The following is a 21,485-nucleotide window of genomic DNA, read 5'->3' as shown; positions in this document are numbered from 1 at the left end:
CAGGCTCTGGACACGCAGGCTCAGCAGCCATGGCTCACGGGCCCAGCCGCTCCGCGGCACATGGGATCTTCCCGGACCGGGGCACGAACCCGTGTCCCCTGCAACGGCAGGCGGACTCTCAACCACTGCGCCACCAGGGAAGCCCCTGATTTTTAATGTTTTGAGGACCCACCATACTGTTTTCCATAGCCACTACACCATTTTCTGTTATGCTGGTTTTTCAGTGAGTTTGTTTTTGTTTTTGTAAGGTCACCACAGAAGAATTCCTTCCTTGCCTTAACTTTATCTTTACTTCTGAGTATGAATGAAATCAGAACTTAGGTATAGAAGTCAGACATTTTTCCACCTATTCAAGGAAAGATTTTTAAACCGTGTAAAGATTTGAGTTTGGGAAATACAATTTTTGATAAGTACTGTGTTCCCTGTAATGTTCAGAAATGCACAATGACTCTCCCTTAATAAAGGCCCCCAGACTAATGGAGCAGTGTGTGGGGACAGTGCCGAGTAGAAATCCATGGCCTGAGTCGTGTCAAGAAATACTCCTAATGACCTCAGAAAGGCAACATGACTGTCCCTCGGCCCTTGGGGACACCACACTGGGAAGCTCTAAAGGGATACATGCCCTACTCTCAGCACCGTCCCAGGAATAGGTCAGATAAAGTCAGGAGGAGAGGCATAAGGGATGAGTCAGACCAACTGAGGTCCTCGAGGGAGCCTGTGGTAGGCAGTGACTGTGGGCCCTGGGCGTGTGTGCTACCCAGTGTGGCTGGGCCACCTCGTGCTAACTCACATTCTCTCCTTCCAGGCACATGGGGAAGATTACAACCCCCCCCCTTCACCCCTAACCACCCCCAGTCCCACTCTGGCCAGCTCTGGCCAACAGATTGTGGGCAGAAGTGACACGAGTCACTTCCAGACCAGAGCACACTCCCTCCCCTGCTGTATCAATCATGGACACATGTGCTATGGAGACACCACAAGATGGAGAAGCCTGGAAGGCTAGGCCACCACATTGAGGGCAGCTGCCCTGGAGAAGTGCCTGAGGCCCCAGGAAACTGCAGGAGTGAGAAATAAACTGTGGTTATAGCTGCTAAGCCTAAACCGCTGAGATTTTTGGTGTCGCTTGTCACTGCAGCATAAGCTAGCCTAACCTGACTGACACATCTTCTGTTTCTCCAGTGTGCTCAACTGCTCTGGGAAACCGCCCCTCCCTAACATTCAGATTAACATTCAGGTCCTGGCGAGGTTCTGTTCCTGACTCTGGGAGGAGATCGTGTGACCCAAACCTGGCCAACGAGAACCCCTGAATTCCCTCACCAACACGATTCATCTGGGGCAGGTACCTCCAGCCAATTATCCTCATATGTCCCCTGTAGCCACAGAGAACCAATGAGGCCAATCAAGGAAATTTCTAGATTTATAAGGGAATTTCAAGGAAGAGACATTCGTATCTTCCAAACATGGACCTAAGAGGATATAAATCTGGAGATATGAAGGACCACCTCTAGCAACCTAAAAAAGAGGCCAGTGGGGAGGAGGGCAAGGTCAAGAGACGGAAAGAAGCCACCCAACGACATCAACTGAACTTGGATCAAGGCAAGCTTGAAGCTGGTACTACCTCTGGATTTTTCAACTGCACAAGCCCATAAAATATCTTTTCAATTTTTTGCTTAAATTAAATCAGTTTGACTCAGGCTTTTTTATTTTTATTGCTTGCAGCTGAAGGACTCCTAACTAAAAGTTCATTTCAAGGATACTCAGCCACTCAAAATTCTCACTGCCTACAAATTTCAACTTTTAACATGGCATCAAAGGCAGTCCCCACGCAGACTTCAGTCTGTCTTCCCAATCTTAAATCCTCCTTCATATGCCCTATTTTCAACAAGGTGGGCAATCTACTACTGTGTTCTCCAGAACATACTGTAATTGAATACTGATGAATAAAATTCACCTGGAATAGTCTATCTCTCTAACTAAATAAACACTGCTTAGCTATATGGAAAGGGTGTCAAGTAAGATGTTCCTTCACACTATGCTGCAAAACAAACACCATGTGAATCAAAGAGTTAAGTTTTATTTGTAAATATTAAAAAGGTGGGAAAATATAGACTACTATTTACTTCATCTCAGGATAGAACATAACTTTCCAAATGTAAAAGCAATAGAATAAATCAAAACAGAAAAATATCAACAGATTTACAATATAAAAATTTTAAACATCTGTGTATCAAAAAGTATCACAAATTTGGGGGGAAAGGGTTATATTAGACAAAATTAAAAGATAAACAGCAAAGACTAATATCCTTAATGTAAAAAAAGAAAAAGCCGGGGCTTCCCTGGTGGCGCAGTGGTTGAGAGTCTGCCTGCCGATGCGGGGGACACGGGTTTGTGCCCCGGTCCGGGAAGATCTCACATGCCACGGAGCAGCTGGGCCCGTGAGCCATGGCCGCTGAGCCTGCGTGTCCGGAGCCTGTGCTCCGCAACGGGAGGTGCCACAACAGTGAGAGGCCTGCGTACCGCAAAAAAAAAACAGAAAAAGCCATATAAACCCAATAAACAAAAAGATAAAGACTATATCTCACAAGAAAGGAAATTAAATGGCTAATAAACGTTCAACCATTCCAATTATTTTTTAAAAAATCAAACTAAAACAATTAGACAGGGACTTCCCTGGTTGCACAGTGGTTAAGAATCCACCTGCCAATGCAGGGGGAAATGGGTTCTATCCCTGCTCCGGGAAGATCCCACAAGCCATGGAGCAACTAAGCCCGTGCACCACAATTACTGAGCCTGTGCTTTAGAGCCCGCGAGCCACAACTACTGAGCCCGCGCGCCACAACTACTGCAGCCCGCACGCCTAGACCCCATGCTCCGCAACAAGAGAAGCCACCGCGATGAGAAGCCCATGCACCGCAACGAAGAGTAGCCCCCGCTCACCGCAACTAGAGAAAAGCCCGCGTGCAGCAACAAAGACCCAATGCAGCCAAAAGCAAATAAATAAATAAATTCATTTTTTAAAAAACAAGACAATTAGTTAAGAGTAGCTCTCTCTGAAAGGTGGGATTATCAATGGTTTTACTGTTTTTATTTCAGTTACACTTTTTTCTATTATAAGCTTGTGTCACTTGGCTAAGAAAAGTTAGACACCATTTTTCTCCAATGAGACTACAGTGGTGTCTTCGTTGCTGTTGTTGCTGTTATTTGTATGCGGTTTTCTTTGGGGGGGGTGGGGTTTCTACCCTTTTTGTTTTTAATGATAGAACATAGAGTGGGTGCTGGTGCTGGAAATGGGCAGCCTCACTCCTTGCTGTTTAATAAGAGTATAAACCAGTTCGAACTTTCCGGAAAGCAGGGTGGCAATAAGTACCAAGAGATGCAGATAAAGATTTATACCCAAAGATTTCACTGCAGTTATATTAAAAAGCAAAACCTGGGGGAAAACATGCTCCATGTGGAGGCCCAAACATACACATCTCAGATATCTGAACTCAGGAACCAAACATGTTAACAGGAAAATGTTCGAACAGAAAAGCTGAAATGCACTTGAAAATCCTTGAAGTTCAATTTTTTGGTAATGGAAAAGCCACAGTCTCAGAGACATTAAGATGTCATTTTTCTTTAATTAATTAGACTTTTTCTTTTTGGAATATGCCGTAGACATCAAGCTGTTCTCCTAGAAAAAGAATATAAAGATATGAAGCCCCTGAAGAAGAAAAGGAAGAAGAGAAAAATGGGAAAAAAAACTTTTTCCCAGAGAATTTTAGAGCTTCAAAAAACAGAAGAAAAGCCTCCTTTTTGCCCCGTTTACAGTCAGCCCTCCATATCCTTGGGTTCCACATTCACGAATTCAACCAACTGCAGAATGAAAACATCCCCCCCCAAATTTTTTTTCCAGAAAGTTCCAAAAAGTAAAACTTTCCCACATGCCAGCAACTATTTACACAGCCTTTACACTGTATTTACAACTATTCACACAGCATTTACATTTATTAAGTATTATAAGTAATCTAGAGATGATTTAATGTATATGGGAGGATATGCTTAGGTTCTAAGCAAATACTATGCCATTTTATATAAGGGACTTGAGCACCCGTGGATTTTGGTGTCCTCGGGGTCCTAGGAATGACTATACTACCACAAAGCCTTCTTTGAATCTTCCCAGGTCTCAATGGACCAACAAGTTATCCTAGTGGCTAATAATTATGTGCATCTGCAATGTGCCAGGCACCATATGAAGCAATGTGAATGGACCCCACTTAGCATGAGACACTAGTTATTATCCCCACTTTACAGGAGAAAAATGAAGATGAGACAAGGTTACCAGCTCAAGGTCACATTTCTTAGCTCGTGACATATTTCTACATTCCTACATCAACAAAAGTTAGAGCAGATTTCAAATATTTATTTTCCCTAATTTGATCAAATCTTAACTTCTGCTTATATTTCATAACACTCCTATATTTCATGAATATTAATATTCAAAATATTTTATGAATGAGTTCATATTTACTTAACACAGATTCAAATTCTCTTTTTAAAGGTCACATGTAGATTGAAAACAAGGTTCAAAATTTCTTTTAGAAGTATACATATAGGGGCTTCCCTGGTGGAGCAGTGGTTAAGAATCCACCTGCCAAGGCACGGGACATGGGTTAAAGCCCTGGTCCGGGAAGATCCCACATGCCACGGAGCAACAAAGCCCATGTGCCACAACTACTGAGCCTGCACTCTAGAGCCCGCGAGCCATAACTACTGAGCCCTGTGCCACAACTACTGAAGCCTGCATGCCTAGAGCCCGTGCTCTGCAACAAGAGAAGCCACCGCAATGAGAAGCCCACACACCTCAACAAAGAGTAGCCCTAGCTCGCTGCAACCAGAGACAGCCCATGCAGCAACGAAGACCCAACGCAGCCAAAAATAAATAAATAATTTTTTTAAAAAAAGTATACATATAGACTGAAAATACATGAAAAATAAAAGTGTAGGGACTCGTATCTAAGGTGAAGCAGTATTTACATCTCCCCGACTGTTTCCACAAGTGAACTCAAGATTCCACAGCCAAATTTTACACCCTTAAACTTCTCATCTATAACTGTCAATTAAAAAATAACAAGAAAAAGACAAACCCCACTATAGGCGATTTCTCTCTTAGCAAACTTCACCACGTTACAACTTCCTTCTGTGAAGTAACACTTGGGCAAAGGCCAGTCAGTTCTGCCACTGACAATTTCACATTCTCTGAAAAATGTGAATTTGTTTTGGCGCAACTGATATGTTAGGGAACAATCTGACCATAACACAAGTTTCATATGTATATTTAGACTGTTGTTTCGTGCCAACAAATGTTATTGGATATGAATATGTCCACGTAATACTCTTTCTGCTGATGATTAGTTACAGTCAGGGAAAGAAAACTGAGGAGCAAGTGTGACTTGGGATCAGACAATTCATAAGAGCATATTACTATCAGACCTTACAGATTTTAAGACAGCTCTTTTTATACAGATGGCCAATAGGCACACGAAAAGATGCTCAATGTCGCTAAGTATTAGAGAAATGCAAATCAAAATTACAATGAGGTACCACCTTACATCAGTCAGAATGGCCATCATCAAAAAGTCTACAAATAATAAATGCTGGAGAGGGTGTGGAGAAAAGGGAATCCTCTTGCACTGTTGGTGGGAATGTAAATTGGTGCAGCCACTATGCAGAACAGTACAGAGGTTCCTTAAAAAACTAAAAATAGAATTACCATATGACCCAGCAATCCCACTCTTAGGCATATATCAGGAGAAAACCATAATTCAAACAGATACATGCACCCCAATGTTCACTGCAGCACTATTTACAATAGCCAAGACATGAAAAAAACCTAAAGGTCCATCAAGAGATGAGTGATAAAGATGTGGTACATATATACAAGGAAATGCTACTCAGCCATAAAAAAGAAAGAAATAATGTCATCTGCAGCAACATGATGCAACTAGAGATGATCATACTAAGTGAAGTGAGTCAGACAAAGATAAATACCACTTATATGATATCACTTATATGAGGAATCTAAAAAACGACACAAATGAACTCATCTATGAAACAGAAACAGACTCACACACATAGAGAACAGACCTCTGGTTGCCAAAGAGGGAGAGAGGTGGGGGAGGGTTGGAGTGGGAGGCTGGGGTGAGCAGATGTAAGCAACTATACATAGAATGGATGAGCAACAAGGTCCTACTGTACAGCACAGGGAACCATATTCATTATCCTGTAATAAACCATGATGGAAAAGAATGTTGAAAAAAACAATGTGTGTGTGTGTATATATATAGAGAGAGAGATACGGATACATAGATAGATAATTGAATTGCTTTGCTGTACAGCAGAAATTAACATAACATTGTAAAACAACTATACTTCAATTAAAAAGAATTTTTTACTAAAATAAAAGCAACTATTTTTAGCCAGAAACTGTTTTCCCCAGTATCTCCAAAACCCGTTCAGTTGTTACCCACTTTTACTTCTGCAACAGCCCATGAAAGATGCCAAGATGAAACCAAGTATCTAAGGCATCCTATCCTTTTCTCCACGAAGGTGAACATCTACGGCGTTCCCTGCCCAGCACGCCCCAACCCTCAGATAAGCCATGACCCTTCCCCACCTCTGAACGCACACGTTCTGGGCTCTTCCAGGACACCGCCCCACCCCTCCAGCCACAGCTGTTCAGACTAGAACACCTGACTTGCACTGGGCCACTTCCAGGGTCCCACCTCAAGCCAGGATAAACCACAGTCCTTCCCTCATTTCTTTGTCTTTACTATATAGTTTTATTGAGGTACAAATGATACATAATAAATTGCACAGAGCATACAGGCTGATGAGGTTCGACATACATACACATCCACAAAGCCATCATCAAAATAAAGACAATAAGCGTACATCTAACATCTCCAAACATTTCCTCACACCTTTTTTGAATCCCACCTCTCCCTCAGTCCCTCGATCCCACCCATCCCCAGGCAACCGCTGTTCTTCTTTCAGTCAGATTCTTTTGCATTTTCTAGAACTTTATAAATGGGAATCATACAATGTGTAATATGTTTGTACATTGATTTTCCCACTTACTAAACCCTCAGGAATTTTTTCAATAAGCACCCACTATGTGCCAGACACTGTACAGAGGCTTGTACAGGGATTATTAAAAAATAATAATAATAAAGCAAAGGCAGGCAGTGGGGAAGACCAAGAAATAAGAGGAACTTAACACCAGGCTGGGCGGAAGTCATTCTACTGCGTTTATTCATCTCAAAAGAAGTTTTCATTTTTCCCAGACTTTAGATATTTTGCACCATCTCCAGAGAAAAGCAATCCGTGACAAATAGAATTAGTCATCCAAATAATTAATAATACACATGACATTTATACTACTCCCACTAAAAGTTAAACTTCTATCTTATTACTTTGTAATATCTGTCATTCTGACTGCTGCATAGAAATCCATCAGGCTTCCTAAAGTTCCAAACATAAAATTATATGCACCTGCACTTGAAATAAAATTATATACAGTAATGGTTTAATGACACCCTAATCTTAAGTCATTTTAATAAAAAACAAACAACTGTTCAAAAGAAAAGTACATTTGTTTCAAGGCAAAATCTTAGAAAATTTAGTCATATCAAAAGATCAAATACTAGGCAAAACTATCACAATTTTTCATCAAAGCATAGAGGAAATAGAGAAGAATAAACATCAGTGCCTTCCATATGCCATGCACTGCTTCCCTCCACTTTGAACCAGTAGAACCACATGTGGCCTCCTGTGGTCAGGACCAAGTACCAACAAGGGATATCAACAAACACGAGTGAATGTAAAAGCGAGCTTCCAAAAATAATGAAGTCAAAGGGGAGAGCTGGGATGACACACCGTCACCATCTTCTTGGAATTACCTACTCTGTGACTCAGGTCATCCAAAATAAAAACTGGCAGCCTTGTGATCACATGGCAAACTCAAGCAGATGCCAGGTGGCCACTAGCAAGGGCTATGGAAAAGGGATTCCTTCTCCAAGCAGAGGACTGGCCTCCATGACCTCTAGTGGCCCCTCTGGTTCTCCATTTTAGGAACTTCTCTCCTACGTGAAAATTATTATGTGGCATGTTTCTCCCTTAAGCCCTTTTGCTATTTTTTCCTATAGCCATGGATCATCAATATCACACACCTAAACAAAAGATTTCTAAAGAATGTGTCAGGCTACTGTTCTAAGATACACAGAAAGGTATAAATATAATACAAACAACACCCACAGCCCCACCATGCAGCTTAGGAACTAAACCCTCTAAGATGTCACCTGCATTCTCCTCCTGCAGAAGGGGTAACCACTACCCTGATTTGGGTGTATAACATTCTTCCTGCATTTCTTTAGACTTTGACCACATGCATGTGTATCCCTACAAGTGATCTACAGTATGTTTTGTGTTTTCAAATCTTTTATAATTAGTATATGTCTGCAACTTGCTTTTCTCCACTCAGTCTTGCTTTTGAGACTCATCCATGTTGATTGATATATAAGCACAGCTTAAGTTCAGGAGTCAACATACATCCTCTATGAAGGCCCAGTTAGTAAACACTGTGGGCTGTGCGAGCCATACAGTCTCTGTTGCACCTGCTCAACTCTGACATCATAGCAGAAAAAGAGCCAAAAAATATATATATGGAAACGAATGAGTGTGGCTGTGTTCCGATAAAACCTAACTAGAGGCTAGATTTGGTCCGTGGACTGTAATTTGCAACTCTTCCCATAGTAAACATTATTTCCTTTCAATGCCATTTCGGTACTTGTCTGATACTCATACTTGCTGGTTTTCTTTGGTTTGCATTTGCCCGAGACGCCTTCTCCCATTCTGTTAACTTCAACCTTTTCTACATCTTTGTTTTGGGGTGTATCTCTTTAAACAGCACCTAGCTAGACTGTGTTTCTTATATCTGATCTGACGATCTTTTAATCTGAGTTTATCATGATCACTGATATATTTGGAATTATTTCCACCATCATCCTTCATGATATTTCCTGCTTTTTCTCAGTTTCTTTTACCTCCTCTCCTGTTCTCTTTCGGACTGATTTCTATACTGTCAATGTATGTTTAGATTTACTCACAGGTCTACCAATTTCTTTGCTCTCCCTTTGGGGCTAGGTTGAAGGTCTATTCATCCAGGAAGAGTTTGCATTTGCTTCTATCAGGAATCCCTGGATGCTATCACCAGATACATAAATATTACATGAAATCTCAATTTTAAAAAAAAACAGGAACAAATTCCAAGTGAGGGACATTCTACGTAGTATGTGAGCAGTACACCTCAAAACTGTCAAGGTGGGCTTCCCTGGTGGTGCAGTGGTTGAGAATCTGCCTGCCAATGCAGGGGACATGGGTTTGGGCCCTGGTCCAGGAAGATCCCACATGCCGCAGAGCAACTAAGCCCGTGCACCACAACTACTGAGGCTGCGTTCTAGAGCCTTCGAGCCACAACTACTGAGCCTGCGTGCCACAACTACTGAAGCCCGAGCACCCAGAGGCTGTGCTCTGCAACGAGAAGCCACCACGATGAGAAGCCTGCGCAATGCAACGAAGAGTAGCCCCCGCTCGCCGCAACTATAGAAAGCCCACATGCAGCAACAAAGACCCAATGCAGCCAAAAATAAATAAATTTAAAAATTAAAAAAAGAATTGTTTTTAAAAAGGAAAAAACTGTCAAGGTCATGGTAAACAGGGAAACTCTAAGACACTGTCACAGCCAAGAGAAGCCCAAGGAGACATGATAACTAAATGCAGTGTGCTATTCTGGATGGGAACTTGGAGTAGAAAAGGACACTAGGTTAAACACTAAGGAATTCTGAATTAAATATGGACTTTGGTTAATACTGATACATACCAACAATGTATCAATATTGGTTAACTGGGACAAATGTACCTAAAGGGTTCAGCACCCAGTTCCAACGTGAGTGTTTTCCCCAGGCCACCAATGCTTCGACACAGCAGGGTGTCCTACAACACAACTCACTTCTGACACCTCCTGGGGAGAACATCAGATCCTACAGGCTACAGGCTCAGTCCCACAGGACTGCCCCCTGCCCAACTTCAGTTCCAAGTCCAGCTGGTCACCTGTGCCTCTGACAGACCCGCTACAGACTGGAGGTTCCACTGACCCCCCTCCACGGGGTCAATTAATTTACTAGAGTGGCTCACAGAACTCGGGGAAACATTTTACTTTCTAGATCACTGGTTTACTATAAAAGGATACAACTCAGGAAGAGCCAGATGGAAGAGATGCAGAGGGCACAGTACATGGACAGGGCAAGGAATTTCCATGCCCTCTCTGGGTGTACCACTCTCCCCAAATCAATCTCCACGTGTTCACCAACACAGAAGCCCTCAGAACCCCATCCTTCTGGGTTTGTATGGAGGCATTTACGGAATCTTCATTACACAGGGAAAGACTAAATCATTGGCCATCAGCAGTCGATTCAATCTCCAGCCCCTCTCCCCTCCCCGAGGGGTGCGGGTCAGAAGACACAAAGTGCCAACTCTCTCATCACAGGGCTGGTTCCCCGGCACCCAGGCCCCACCCTGTGGTTGCCCTGAGGTATTCCGAAAGTCACCTAATTAAAATAACAAAAGACACCTTTATCATCTCTGTACTGTACTCTGGAAATTCCAAGGGTTTTAGGAGCTCTCTGCAGTATTTCTGATTATAAATCTCAATATCACAGTCCCATAGTCATGAGAGAGGAAAAACTGCATATGGGGTTTAGAGAAACATGCAATTTTCCTGTAAATCTAAAACTGATCTAAAAAATACAGTTTATTTAAAAAAATTTTTTTTAATTTTGAAAAATAAACATAAAAAGAGGGTGGGAGAGAAAGGGTAAAACAAAGAGTAAAAATCATCTCTTTCCTGAGCAGGCTTCATTCTGGGAACCTCTTCAAAGAGAAGACACCTGAAGGGATTGTTTAGATTAAGGCAAGAGATCAAACACCAGAAAGCAATAATCAGGAAGGGAGAAAACAAAATTCTTTTGTCCTCTAGTAAGCCGAAAAAAACCTGTGTATTTTTTTTATGCGCATCAGTACTTCTGAGCCCTCACTCCTACGAACACAGTGTCAAGCATTTCCTGCATCCCCTGGGACCGTTATTTATCTTCCCCAAGCTGGACTGTCACTTATCTGTTTACCAGCCTCCCCATCCGTGCAACTCGGGCCCCTCTTGCTTGGCCCGGGCAGGCGCTCAGCCACTGTGGGCCCCTCCCTCTCACATGCGTCCATCTGTGAATCAACAGCTTTTAAGCCCACTGGTACGTGCTTAATAAATGCTTGGTGAATGAATGCAAGTTGGACATGTGTACAGACTTCAGCTAAAGGAGGGTAGGGGTGGTGCAGCCCCAGATAGGGTGAAGGAAAAAAGTCCCTGAGTTCTCAGGGGTGAAACAGGGACTACGTGGGCATGGGCTGGGGGCGTGGAGACAGGATGGGGCACCCCGGCATACTGATTCTCAGACCTGTAACACTTGAAAAGGCTCACATATTATTTAGTTCAGTGGCTTCACTCTACAGAAAGAAGACTAAAGAGATTAGGTGGCTTGCTCAGCACCACATGTGGCACTGCCCTGAGCTAAAGGAGACCTAGACCCTAGTGCTAACTCACCTCCACCGTGACTAAGCGTGTCTTTATTTAATAACCAGCCGCAATAGCTACTATCTCCTGAGCATCTGCTGGATGCTGAGCCCACACTAAAAATCCTCACTTTATCCCCACATTACAGTTGGAAAACTCAGGTCAGAGAAGAGTAACTTGCCACCAAAGTCACAGAGCTAACAAATCTCAAAATCTCCCTCAAGCTGTCCTTCTCCAAAATCCCCCTGGGATTATCCCACACCAAAGGCCAACTCTGGCCTGAAGCTGATCTTTATCACCCAACCCTTCAACTGTCTCCTTTGCCAGGCACTGTTCTAAACACCTTTCATGGATGGACTCGCTCATTCCTCGCCACAACCCTATGATGTTGGTATCACCAGCATCCATTCCCATTTTACAGATGAGTAAACTGGAGCTCTGTGAGTCTCACAACCTGCAGCAGCAAACCTTGTCTGTAAAATGTGATTCTACCAAATGTTCTCTCCACCAAATATTCTCTCCCTATCTCTCCACGCCACCTCTACCACCACCCCCAAAAAATATATCAGTATAAAAATTTCTATTCTAAATCTTCCCTGAAAAAAGCAGCACCAATGGACTATCACTGGCCCTTTACACCAGTTCCCAAACGGTCAGCTGCTACTACAAGGCAGTGCAGGAAACAGGACGATGGGTTAGGGGCTGAGACAGACCCGAGGTCAAAGTGTGACCTTGGCCAGGCTTCTTAAACTTGAGTCTGGCCTGTCTCATCTCTAAGATGGGCATGTGGCACTTCCTTCCTAGGTATGGGGAAGAATTCAGGGAGACAATTTATGTGTCTGACATTAGTATTTACTGGGTCCTCTTTGCGTCCCTCCCTGTTTCCCTAACCAACAATCAAACCAAGCTCATTTTATGTTCATCTGACCACTAAGTGGTCACTCCCTGGAATCACCTCCTCGCTGAGGTTAGTAGATAACTCAGAACACTCCCAACCGAACCCCTCCAATTTCAAGAGCAGCAAATCCTACCCCATCCCCTAAAACAAAGAAGGAAAATAAATCAGCCTCCGGACACTACCACCTGCCCAGCAGCGGAATCCACGGTAACCCGCCGCCTGCCGGACTCCGGCGGTTACTATTATTGTTGTTTATTAATAACAATACCGAACGATGCCTGGGGGTGACCGTCTCCCAAGTGATGTCCGTGGAACCCCCAGGAGAGCCCAAAGCGCTTCCGATGCAGATTTCTGGCTAAAAATCCCAGGAATTTATAAAACGGCTTTCCCGACAGGAGAAAGGCAAGAGTTGTAAAGTTTCTGGAGGCGCATTTTTCCGCGTTTCCCGGAAATCGCACTGCAGAGGCGATGTCGCCCGTGGTTGGGGACAACCGCGGGTCACGATGGAGGGGCTCTGGAGGTCAGCAGCGGACCCACGCGGGTCCGAGGGTGCCGGCTTCCCCGATGGCCATATGGGACGGGACCTGGCGCCCCAGCCCGGCGGGGAGGGGCCTCCCCACTTACTGAGGGTGCGAGAGGGCGCAGCCTCACTCACCTGCCGTGCTCCTCTTCCCCTCCCGGTAGCGCTCCCAAAGGTAGCGCTTCATGTCCGGGGCGGTCCCAGGTGCTGTGCATAAGGACCGTGCGGGGCCCGCGCGCGACCGCCCCCGAGCCGCAGTCCGGCAGCCTCTCCGCAGGGCCGCCACCGCCCTTGCACCAGCCCCACGAGCCGCCGCCGCCGCCGTAGCCATGCCTGCCGCCGCCCGCCGCGAAAGGCGCCTGCAGGTAGGTGCTCTGCCAGCGTTCTGCCCGCTCGGCGGGACGTCCCTACGTAGGAGCACGTGGGGGCGCGGCCCGCCCCCCTCCGGCCGCCTCGGGGGCGGGGCCTTGGCGGGGCGGGGTCCTGGCGGGGAGGGGCCTTGGTGGGGCGGGGCCTTGGAGGGGCGTGGCCTAGGCCGGGCCCGGTGTGGGCGGGGCAGCAAGGGCCTGGGCACCCCGGGCAGTCGCGGCCACGCGCGGAGCCTGCTACAGCCGCTTCTTGACCGTGTGGCGCGCCAAGGTGGCTGTGCGGTGGCGCGAACGCCCCGTCAGCAGAGGTCACATGGAATAGGATGACTCTGCTGGCCCTGGACCACGAGACTTGACCCTGGGGCCGCCCGCCGAGCTCCGCAGCACCTTCCTCCCGCCGTCTGTGACCGTCCCCCCACCCTGGCTGTACTGACATGGTGTTTGTGACTCCGGCTCCAGGAGGCGACCTCTCCGCATTAATGACCTCAGCAGTCTGCACCTCCCCTTGATCGCGGGGGCGGGTCTGGGACGTCCCCCAGCCCCTGGCTTGGATCCTTCCAGTCCCACGGATGAGCCAGCAGCTAGGACCAGGACCCACACGTGGTCTGATGTGCCTGAAGGGCACCCCGACTGCACAGCCTGGAAGGCCAGTGCCCCTCCCGAGATTTCTGCCTCGCGAGGGAGGCCCTCGGGACACCACTCCCCCTGCTCATGCCCAAGCTGACCAGCACGGTGCACCTGTCTTCTCTCAGACCTGCGAGGCTGCACCCGTTCTGAGCGTTGTGATTCCACCAAAGCCAAATAAACAGCAAACCCCACCACGCGACATTTCTGTGTGGACTAAGTCAGACTTGGCTCCTGCGGGAAAGTCTGATGCGGCCCACCCAGAACCCGTCTGGGAATCATTGGACTGCGAGAGCTTGCCGAGCTACCCCGTGGTTACGGTGGAGCAGGGCGCTGGTGGAGTGCAATGAATAACCCTCAAGGCTGGTTGTCTGCCTGGGAGACCACACTGCCATCTGTGAAATAGGTGGGGCACGATTTAAGACAAATAACCCAAAGCATTAGTGTATGCTTAAGTTGTGGGCTGGAGGGATCAGGAGATGTTTTCATGGAAAAAGGTGGGCTCTGGGTTAGACCATGACAGACAGTAACTACTATTTATTGAAGGCTTGCAATGTGCATTTTCTCATGCAGTCCTCTCAGTTATCCTAAAAAGTAAGCACCATAATTTCTCCCATTTTATAAGTGATGGAACTAAAGCTAAGAGAAGTGACATAGCATTCATATATATATATTTATTTATTTATTTATTTTATTATTTATTTTTGGCCGCATTGGGCCTTCGTTGCTGCGCGGGGGCTTTCTCTAGTTGCGGCGAGCAGCGGCTGCTCTTCGTTGTTTTGCGCAGGCTTCTTATTGCGGTGGCTTCTCTTGTTGCAGATCCCAGGCTCTAGGCGCGCAGGCTTCAGTAGTTGTGGCACGTGGGCTCAGTAGTTGTGGCTCACGGGTTTAGTTGCTCCACGTGAGATGTGGCATGTGGGATCTTCCCAGACCAGGGCTTAAACCCGTGTCCCCTGCATTGACAGGCAGATTCTTGACCACTGTGCCACCAGGGAAGCCCAACATAGCATTCTTAAAGTCACACAGCTGAGCCCATTCTTCCACTTGGATTCCTAAAGTAATAGGTAGGATTTAGTTGGGTGATAAGAAAGAAGCCAGTAAGTAATCCTCAACAGTTAATAGGTAATATGTTACAAATCACTGATAAAAGAGAGGCAATTACAATGTTTAAAACAGATATGGTATCAAATCCATGGACTCTAGTACTTTAAACTTACTTTATTGTTTTAGTACCACAGAAATATGAATCACTTAAAAATTGTTCTTTTTAGCTGTAATCTGTTAAAATATTTTAAGTGGCTAAAAAATAAATAAAATCCCAATAACCTTGATTATCACCTTGATTATTTTCTTGATTAGAAAATATCTCATCAAAGAGTTCTAAATAGGGCTTCCCTGGTGGCGCAGTGGTTGAGAGTCTGCCTGCCGATGCAAGGGACACGAGTTCGTGCCCCGGTCCGGGAAGATCCCACATGCCGCAGAGCGGCTGGGCCCGTGAGCCATGGCCGCTGGGCCTGCGCGTCCAGAGCCTGTGCTCCACAACGGGAGAGGCCACAGCAGTAAGAGGCCCGCGTACCGAAAAAAAAAAAAAGAGTTCTAAATAAAGACAAGTAGAAAAAAATTACTGACACAGAAGAGCCCGTGATAATTTTTATTCTTTATTAGTATCATTTGAGGACTTCATCAATTTTGTTTCAAACTGAGATCTTCTCTGCAAAAAACACTTCTGAGAAATTGAACTGTAATCTGGGCTGTGAAAAAGCCACTTCTCTGAGATGAGCTCAGATAAGGATTCCCAGGGATTATTTGTGCTAAGAGACCCTAGCAGGGGATGCTGGTAAACTGCGGTAATTTGGCGTTTTTCACTCTCGCTTTTAGCTGACAAAATCCTTTGCCGTGAAAGCTTTACTGCACCAACCATTTTACCCAAAGATGAAATCTTAGAGGAACAATCTTTCATGCCATATTGCAACATTACTTTGTGTCTTCAGTCATGTCTTTTCCTCAGCAGAAACGGAAATAATGGGTCTCAAGAACTTTTTCCCTTGTCCTGAAGCATATTTTGATTTATCTGAAATTGTATGAGGTACCAAGTCCAAGCTTTTAGCCCCCTGTAGCTTATCTGCCCTGGTGCACACTGCCGAGCTCACCGTGTCGGAACTCTGAGCGCTGTGATAGTTTAACTTAATCAAGTCCTCCCATAATGAGGCGCCATTCCTGGGACCCTCAGAATATTGTTGGCTCATGCCTTGAGGCCAACATCTCCTACCCCGGATCCACTCAGTGTCCCTCAGGAGGCTGCAAAGGATCAAAAGTTGTCAAGAGGGCATTTATAGAACATGAATAACCTGAAGCCTATTTCTTGTTGAGACATAGAATAGAAACTCACTGCAGGATCCCACTGATCGATGAATGAGAAGATCCCAGGTAGGTGGCCCTTAAATCAAGTGATCTGTACAAATAGCCCACAGCCTGCATCATGACTTGAAGAGTCACTTATCAATAATTGACCTGCTGGATATTTGAAAATAAGAATATTAGAATTTTTTAAAATGACTCCTGGCTTCACACATTTAAAAGAGAAGGATAAAAAAACATTTATAAAAGGTGGCATTGGAACATCACCTGTTGTAGTATTCCTGCCAAAAACAATTAACCTGAGTCTAATTATCAAAAAACAGATACAAACTGAAGGACATTGGGGCAGGGAGGGTAGGGTAGAAACTGACCTAGGCTCTTCAAAACTGTGTCATGAAAGGCAAAACAAGCCCTACTTAAATGTTCTAGACTAAAGGAGACGACCAAATGCAGTGGAAGATCCTCAACAGAATTCTGGATCAGAAAGTAAACAGCTATAAAGAACATTTACTGGGAGGGACACTTGGGAACATTTGCATATGGATTGTACCTTAGATAATACTTTTATGTAATGGTTAAATTTCCTGGGTTTGATCATTGTACTGTGGTTATGTAGGGGAATGTCCTGTTCTCAGCAGACACATGCTGAAGTATTTAGAGATAAAAGTGTCACATCTGCAACTAACTTTCAAATAGTCCAGAAAAAAATATATATATGTATGCATGTGTATGTGTGTGTATATGAAAGAAAACATAAGTATGACCAAAATGTTAACAGCTGGTGACTAAAGATAAAGGGTATATAGGTGTTCATTATACAGTGCTATGTGCCATTGTCAATAATTTAATGTAATTCTCTAAAATGTGTGAAAAGTAAAAAAAAAAAAAAAATTACAGTCAATTTGCAAGTGGCACTCATTTACTCATTTTACCCATTTACAAGACTGCTTTTTAAAAAAATATTTATTTATTTATTCATTCATTCTTCACTGCCACGTGCCGGATCTTTTAGTTGTGGGATCTTTTAGTTTCTGGACCTTTAGTTGCCGCATGCGGATCTAGTTCCCGGACCAGGGATCAAACCCGGGTCCCCTGCATTGGGAGCATGGAGTCTTAACCACTGGACCGCCAGGGAAGTCCGTACATGACTACTTTTAAGGGGCTAAATTTATACCATTGATTATAAACATAATGTAAGGCCAGTGCATGTAGGGCATCAATCTGGATACATGATAAGAGACTGCTGGGTATTTAAAGGTAAAAAACACTGGCAGATGACCCAGCCAGCATCCCTGTATTAATATTAATAATAATAAACACTGCAAATTAGCTGAGTACTATCTATCAGGCTTGTGTTATCCTGCAAGGTATCAACTATCATCACTTGTCTTTTATTTTTGTCATTTATTCTTTTTAATAGGATGCATATCCACATGATTCAAAAATGAAAATGTATAAAGGTATGAAGTAAAAACTGTCTCTCCCATCTTGGTCTTCATCTGTGCAGTCTTCTCCTAAAACGTGTATCCTTCCAGAGAATTTTTTGTGCACGTTCATTGACTTTTAAAGATGAGAAAACTGAAAGAGGACAAGTAAGTCACTCCAGTTTGTGGTAGAACGATCCTGGGTCAGCCTCATCCACAAGCCCATGCCCTTTACTGCTATGCTAGGCTGCCTCTTCACCCCGTACTGGATTGTCCTTCTGAGGATCCACGCTACAGCTTCTGTTTGCAGAGATGTTCTCTCTCGTAGCTCTGCTTCATGGGTCATAGCACAGATCTCACATTGCCCACAGCTCCTGCTGAAAATCTGAAGGGGAGTTCCAGCTGTTGGCTCCACTTAGCAATCAGGGGCTATTTTTCTTCTGTGTGAATTATTTTCATGACTCTCTATGAGGTTCTCAGTTGCCCCAACATAACTCAGCAGAAAGCACTTGTGAATTACCCAGCTCAGGATGACCACGTAGCATTGGCCTTAACAGGCCTTAAAAGGTAAAGTGGGGAAGAATAGAGTCAGAATGTCTCAGGTCTGGCTAGGCAGGAACTCATTCTCAGAGTTCCTCTGGATGCCAATAACCAGGCCCGCAGACTGTTCGTTCTGCCTGAAGGCCCTTTAAGAGGCTCTGACTTGCTGGGAGATTGAGACTGTCACCCAGACCAGCTGCTGATGCCCTTGACAGACACTATTTCATGCCTGTGCTCCCCACACTACCTCTTGGCCACACACCGTGGCACCCTCATGAGCCATCTGGACCTGTACTGATAGCTTTGACCTCAGCACTTTCTTGAACACAACCTATCTCTTTCTGGCAGCAAAAGCACAGTAGTTGCCAGGAAAGGACATTCTTAGCTCCGGCCAACCCCAGCCCACCCCATCTTCCCTCAGGGTCGGTACCAGCTGGACAGCACTACCCAGCCAGGTCAGTCCTTTCAACCCAGAGAAAAGGAAAGTCCAGGATGAGTTCATTTCCACAGGAAAGAGGTCACTGAACCTCCTTCCCACTTCAAATCTTCATTCTGGACGAGGAGGGAACTAATATTTAATTGCAGAGTCTGTTGGTTGTTTTGCATATAACATCTCATTAAATCTTCAGAATAACCCTAGAGGCAGAGATTATTATCCCCTTTTGGCTACCAAGAAACTTGAGACTCAGAGAGTTTATGTCCACAAGCCCAGAAAATAGCAGAACTGGGACTTAAACCCAGGTCCCTAGATCCAAGGACCATAAGTTCTAGAGGTGGGAAACGAGAACACTGTTCTCCCTCTCACGTTGGTTCCTTAGGAGATTTTTCTATAAAACCACAGCTAGACAGGAACCATCTGTTATCTTTTCCATTTTCTACATCTGGACAGCCACACCTACCCTATTTCCAAGGTACTGTGAATTGGGGATGAGAATGAGGGAAGGTCCCACTAACTAACTTCCTTGAAAAATGTGTTCCCAGATTTTAAATGGTAAGTTTTCCTAGTTTACCCCTTTTTTTCAGTGCTTAATATTAAAAAATAAAGTAGTATCTTTATTATTTCCTCTGGAAAAAGAAAGATATTTTATCCAAAGACAGTCCACTGCCCTTTTAAGTAATCTTCTAAAGTACAACTTTTTCTAATCTTTATTCTACTGAAATGTAAGCCTATTCCTCTTTCTTCGTATTATATTTGCTGTCAACTAACAGGCAGATTTTTACAATGCCAGTCCTGTGTTCATTTCCTCCCCAGGGCCCACAACTATAATTCAGGTTGTTGTCACCAGGTAACAAGGAAAATCGCAGGTGTTGGTGGAGAGCCTCAGGAAGTGTCCCTGAATGAGTCCAGACCCTGTGGATCCTGCCCAACAATGAGCTTCCCCACTGTGCTGGGAGTAAATGGGTAAAGAAGTGGAGACAATCACAGCCTATATTCTCCATCCAGAAGACAGGCTGCCAATGTGTAATGAGGAAGGAGGATTATGCAGGATTTAAAGGTCCTCTGTTGAAAGTTTCTTTTTCTTTGATAAATACGCCATGTCTAAAGTTTGTCAGAAGTCCTTCAGTTTGAGAAATTAAGCTTGTTTCCTCGTTCTTTCAATAAATGTGTGTCTATAAACAGACTGGGGAGGGAGAAAGTTGTCAATCATTGTCCCAAATAGAGTAAAAGGTTGCAGTGGGATGTCTCCATGCATCTTCAATTTCTGCCCTACAGAAAATAAAAGGTTATGGGGGGGTGGGGAATGGCTCTTTCCCTTCACCCTCTTCACTGAGACCATCGGCTAGTCTGCTCAGAGGGACCTGGCTGCAGATGACCTCTGTCATCGCCCCCAGTACTGCATGAGCTCACTCTACCAATTCAAGGGGCTGAGCCGTTGCAGACCCCACCTTTGGGTAGAGGGAACAGATTCATTGTTCTCTCTTACACAGGCTGTTGTCCCTACCATTCCACCAAAATTGATAGTTCCCTGTGACCGTTCTGTTGCTAAAAGCAATCGTCTGTTCTAGATCTGGTGGTCAGCTCTCAGCCCTCTCCATTTTTTTTTAAATCAATTTTTACTGGAGTGTAGTTGCTTTACAATGTTGTGTTAGCTTTTACTGCACAGCAAAATGAATCAGCCATACATATACATATATCCCCTCCCTTTGGGATTTCCCTCTCATTTAGGACACTACAGTGCATGAAGTAGAGCTCCTTGTGTTATACAGTATGTTCCCCTCAGTTGCCTAATTTATACCTAGTATCAATAGTGTATACGTGTCAATCCCAGTCTCCCATTTCCTCCCAACCCACCCCTTTCCCCCTTGGTATCCATACATTTGTTCTCTACACTTGCGTCTCTATTTCTGCTTTGCAAATAAGGTCATCTATACCATTTTTCTAGATTCCACACATATGCATTAATATACGATATTTGTTTTTCTCTTTCTGACTTACTTCACCCTGTATGACACTCTCTGGGTCCATCCACGTCTCTACAAATGACGCAGTTTCGTTCCTTTTCATGGCTGAGTAATAGTCCATTGTAAATATACCACATATTCTTTATTACTCCGTTGATGGACATTTAGGTTGCTTCCATGTCCTGGCTATTGTAAATAGTGCTGTTATGAACACTGAGGTGCATGTGTCTTTTTGAATTATGGTTTTCCCTGGGTATATGCCCAGTAGTGGGAATGCTGTGTCATATGGTAGTTCTATCTTTAATTTTTTTTTTTTTTTTTTTTTTTGTGGTACACGGGCCTCTCACTGTTGTGGCCTCTCCCATTGTGGAGCACAGGCTCCGGACGCGCAGGCTCAGCAGCCATGGCTCACGGGCCCAGCCGCTCCGCGGCATGTGGGATCTTCCCGGACCGGGGCACGAACCCGTGTCCCCTGCATCAGCAGGCGGACTCTCAACCACTGCGCCACCAGGGAAGCCCTATCTTTAATTTTTTAAGGAAACTCCATACTGTTTTCCATAGTGGCTGTATCAATTTACATCCCAGTGTTAAGAGGGTTCCCTTTTCTCCACACCATCTCCAGCATTTATCGTTTGTAGATTTTTTTTCTTTTTTTGGCTGTGTTGGGTCTTTGTTGCTGCGTGTGGGCTTT

At 44.6% G+C, this 21,485-nt stretch overlaps 2 protein-coding genes across 3 annotated transcripts in view; both read right to left on the bottom strand.

Annotated features, from left to right (window-relative positions):
• The window catches only part of NT5DC3 (5'-nucleotidase domain containing 3), a 55,180-nt gene extending 41,770 nt beyond the window's left edge, over positions 1-13,410 (bottom strand). For both annotated transcript variants that reach the window (XM_060166875.1, XM_060166876.1), the window contains exon 1: positions 13,213-13,410. In XM_060166875.1, coding sequence (XP_060022858.1) covers positions 13,213-13,408 — 196 coding nt within the window. In that variant the 5' untranslated portion in view covers positions 13,409-13,410. The remainder of the gene's footprint in view (positions 1-13,212) is intronic.
• Positions 13,411-14,734: 1,324 nt separating this feature from the next.
• Positions 14,735-21,485, bottom strand: part of LOC132528669 (putative tetratricopeptide repeat protein 41) — an 82,839-nt gene continuing 76,088 nt past the window's right edge. Inside the window, exons 6-8 of the mRNA XM_060164646.1 lie at positions 16,459-16,583; positions 16,220-16,367; positions 14,735-15,121 (exon numbers count right to left, since the gene is read on the bottom strand). The gene's annotated coding sequence lies outside the window, so the exon portion shown is untranslated. The remainder of the gene's footprint in view (positions 15,122-16,219; positions 16,368-16,458; positions 16,584-21,485) is intronic.

The sequence above is a fragment of the Lagenorhynchus albirostris genome, chromosome 11, assembly GCF_949774975.1.
Source record: "Lagenorhynchus albirostris chromosome 11, mLagAlb1.1, whole genome shotgun sequence".
Taxonomy (NCBI): Eukaryota; Metazoa; Chordata; class Mammalia; order Artiodactyla; family Delphinidae; genus Lagenorhynchus; species Lagenorhynchus albirostris.
The sequence above is the reverse complement of the archived record's forward strand: the minus strand, read 5'-3'. Positions and strand labels throughout refer to the sequence as shown.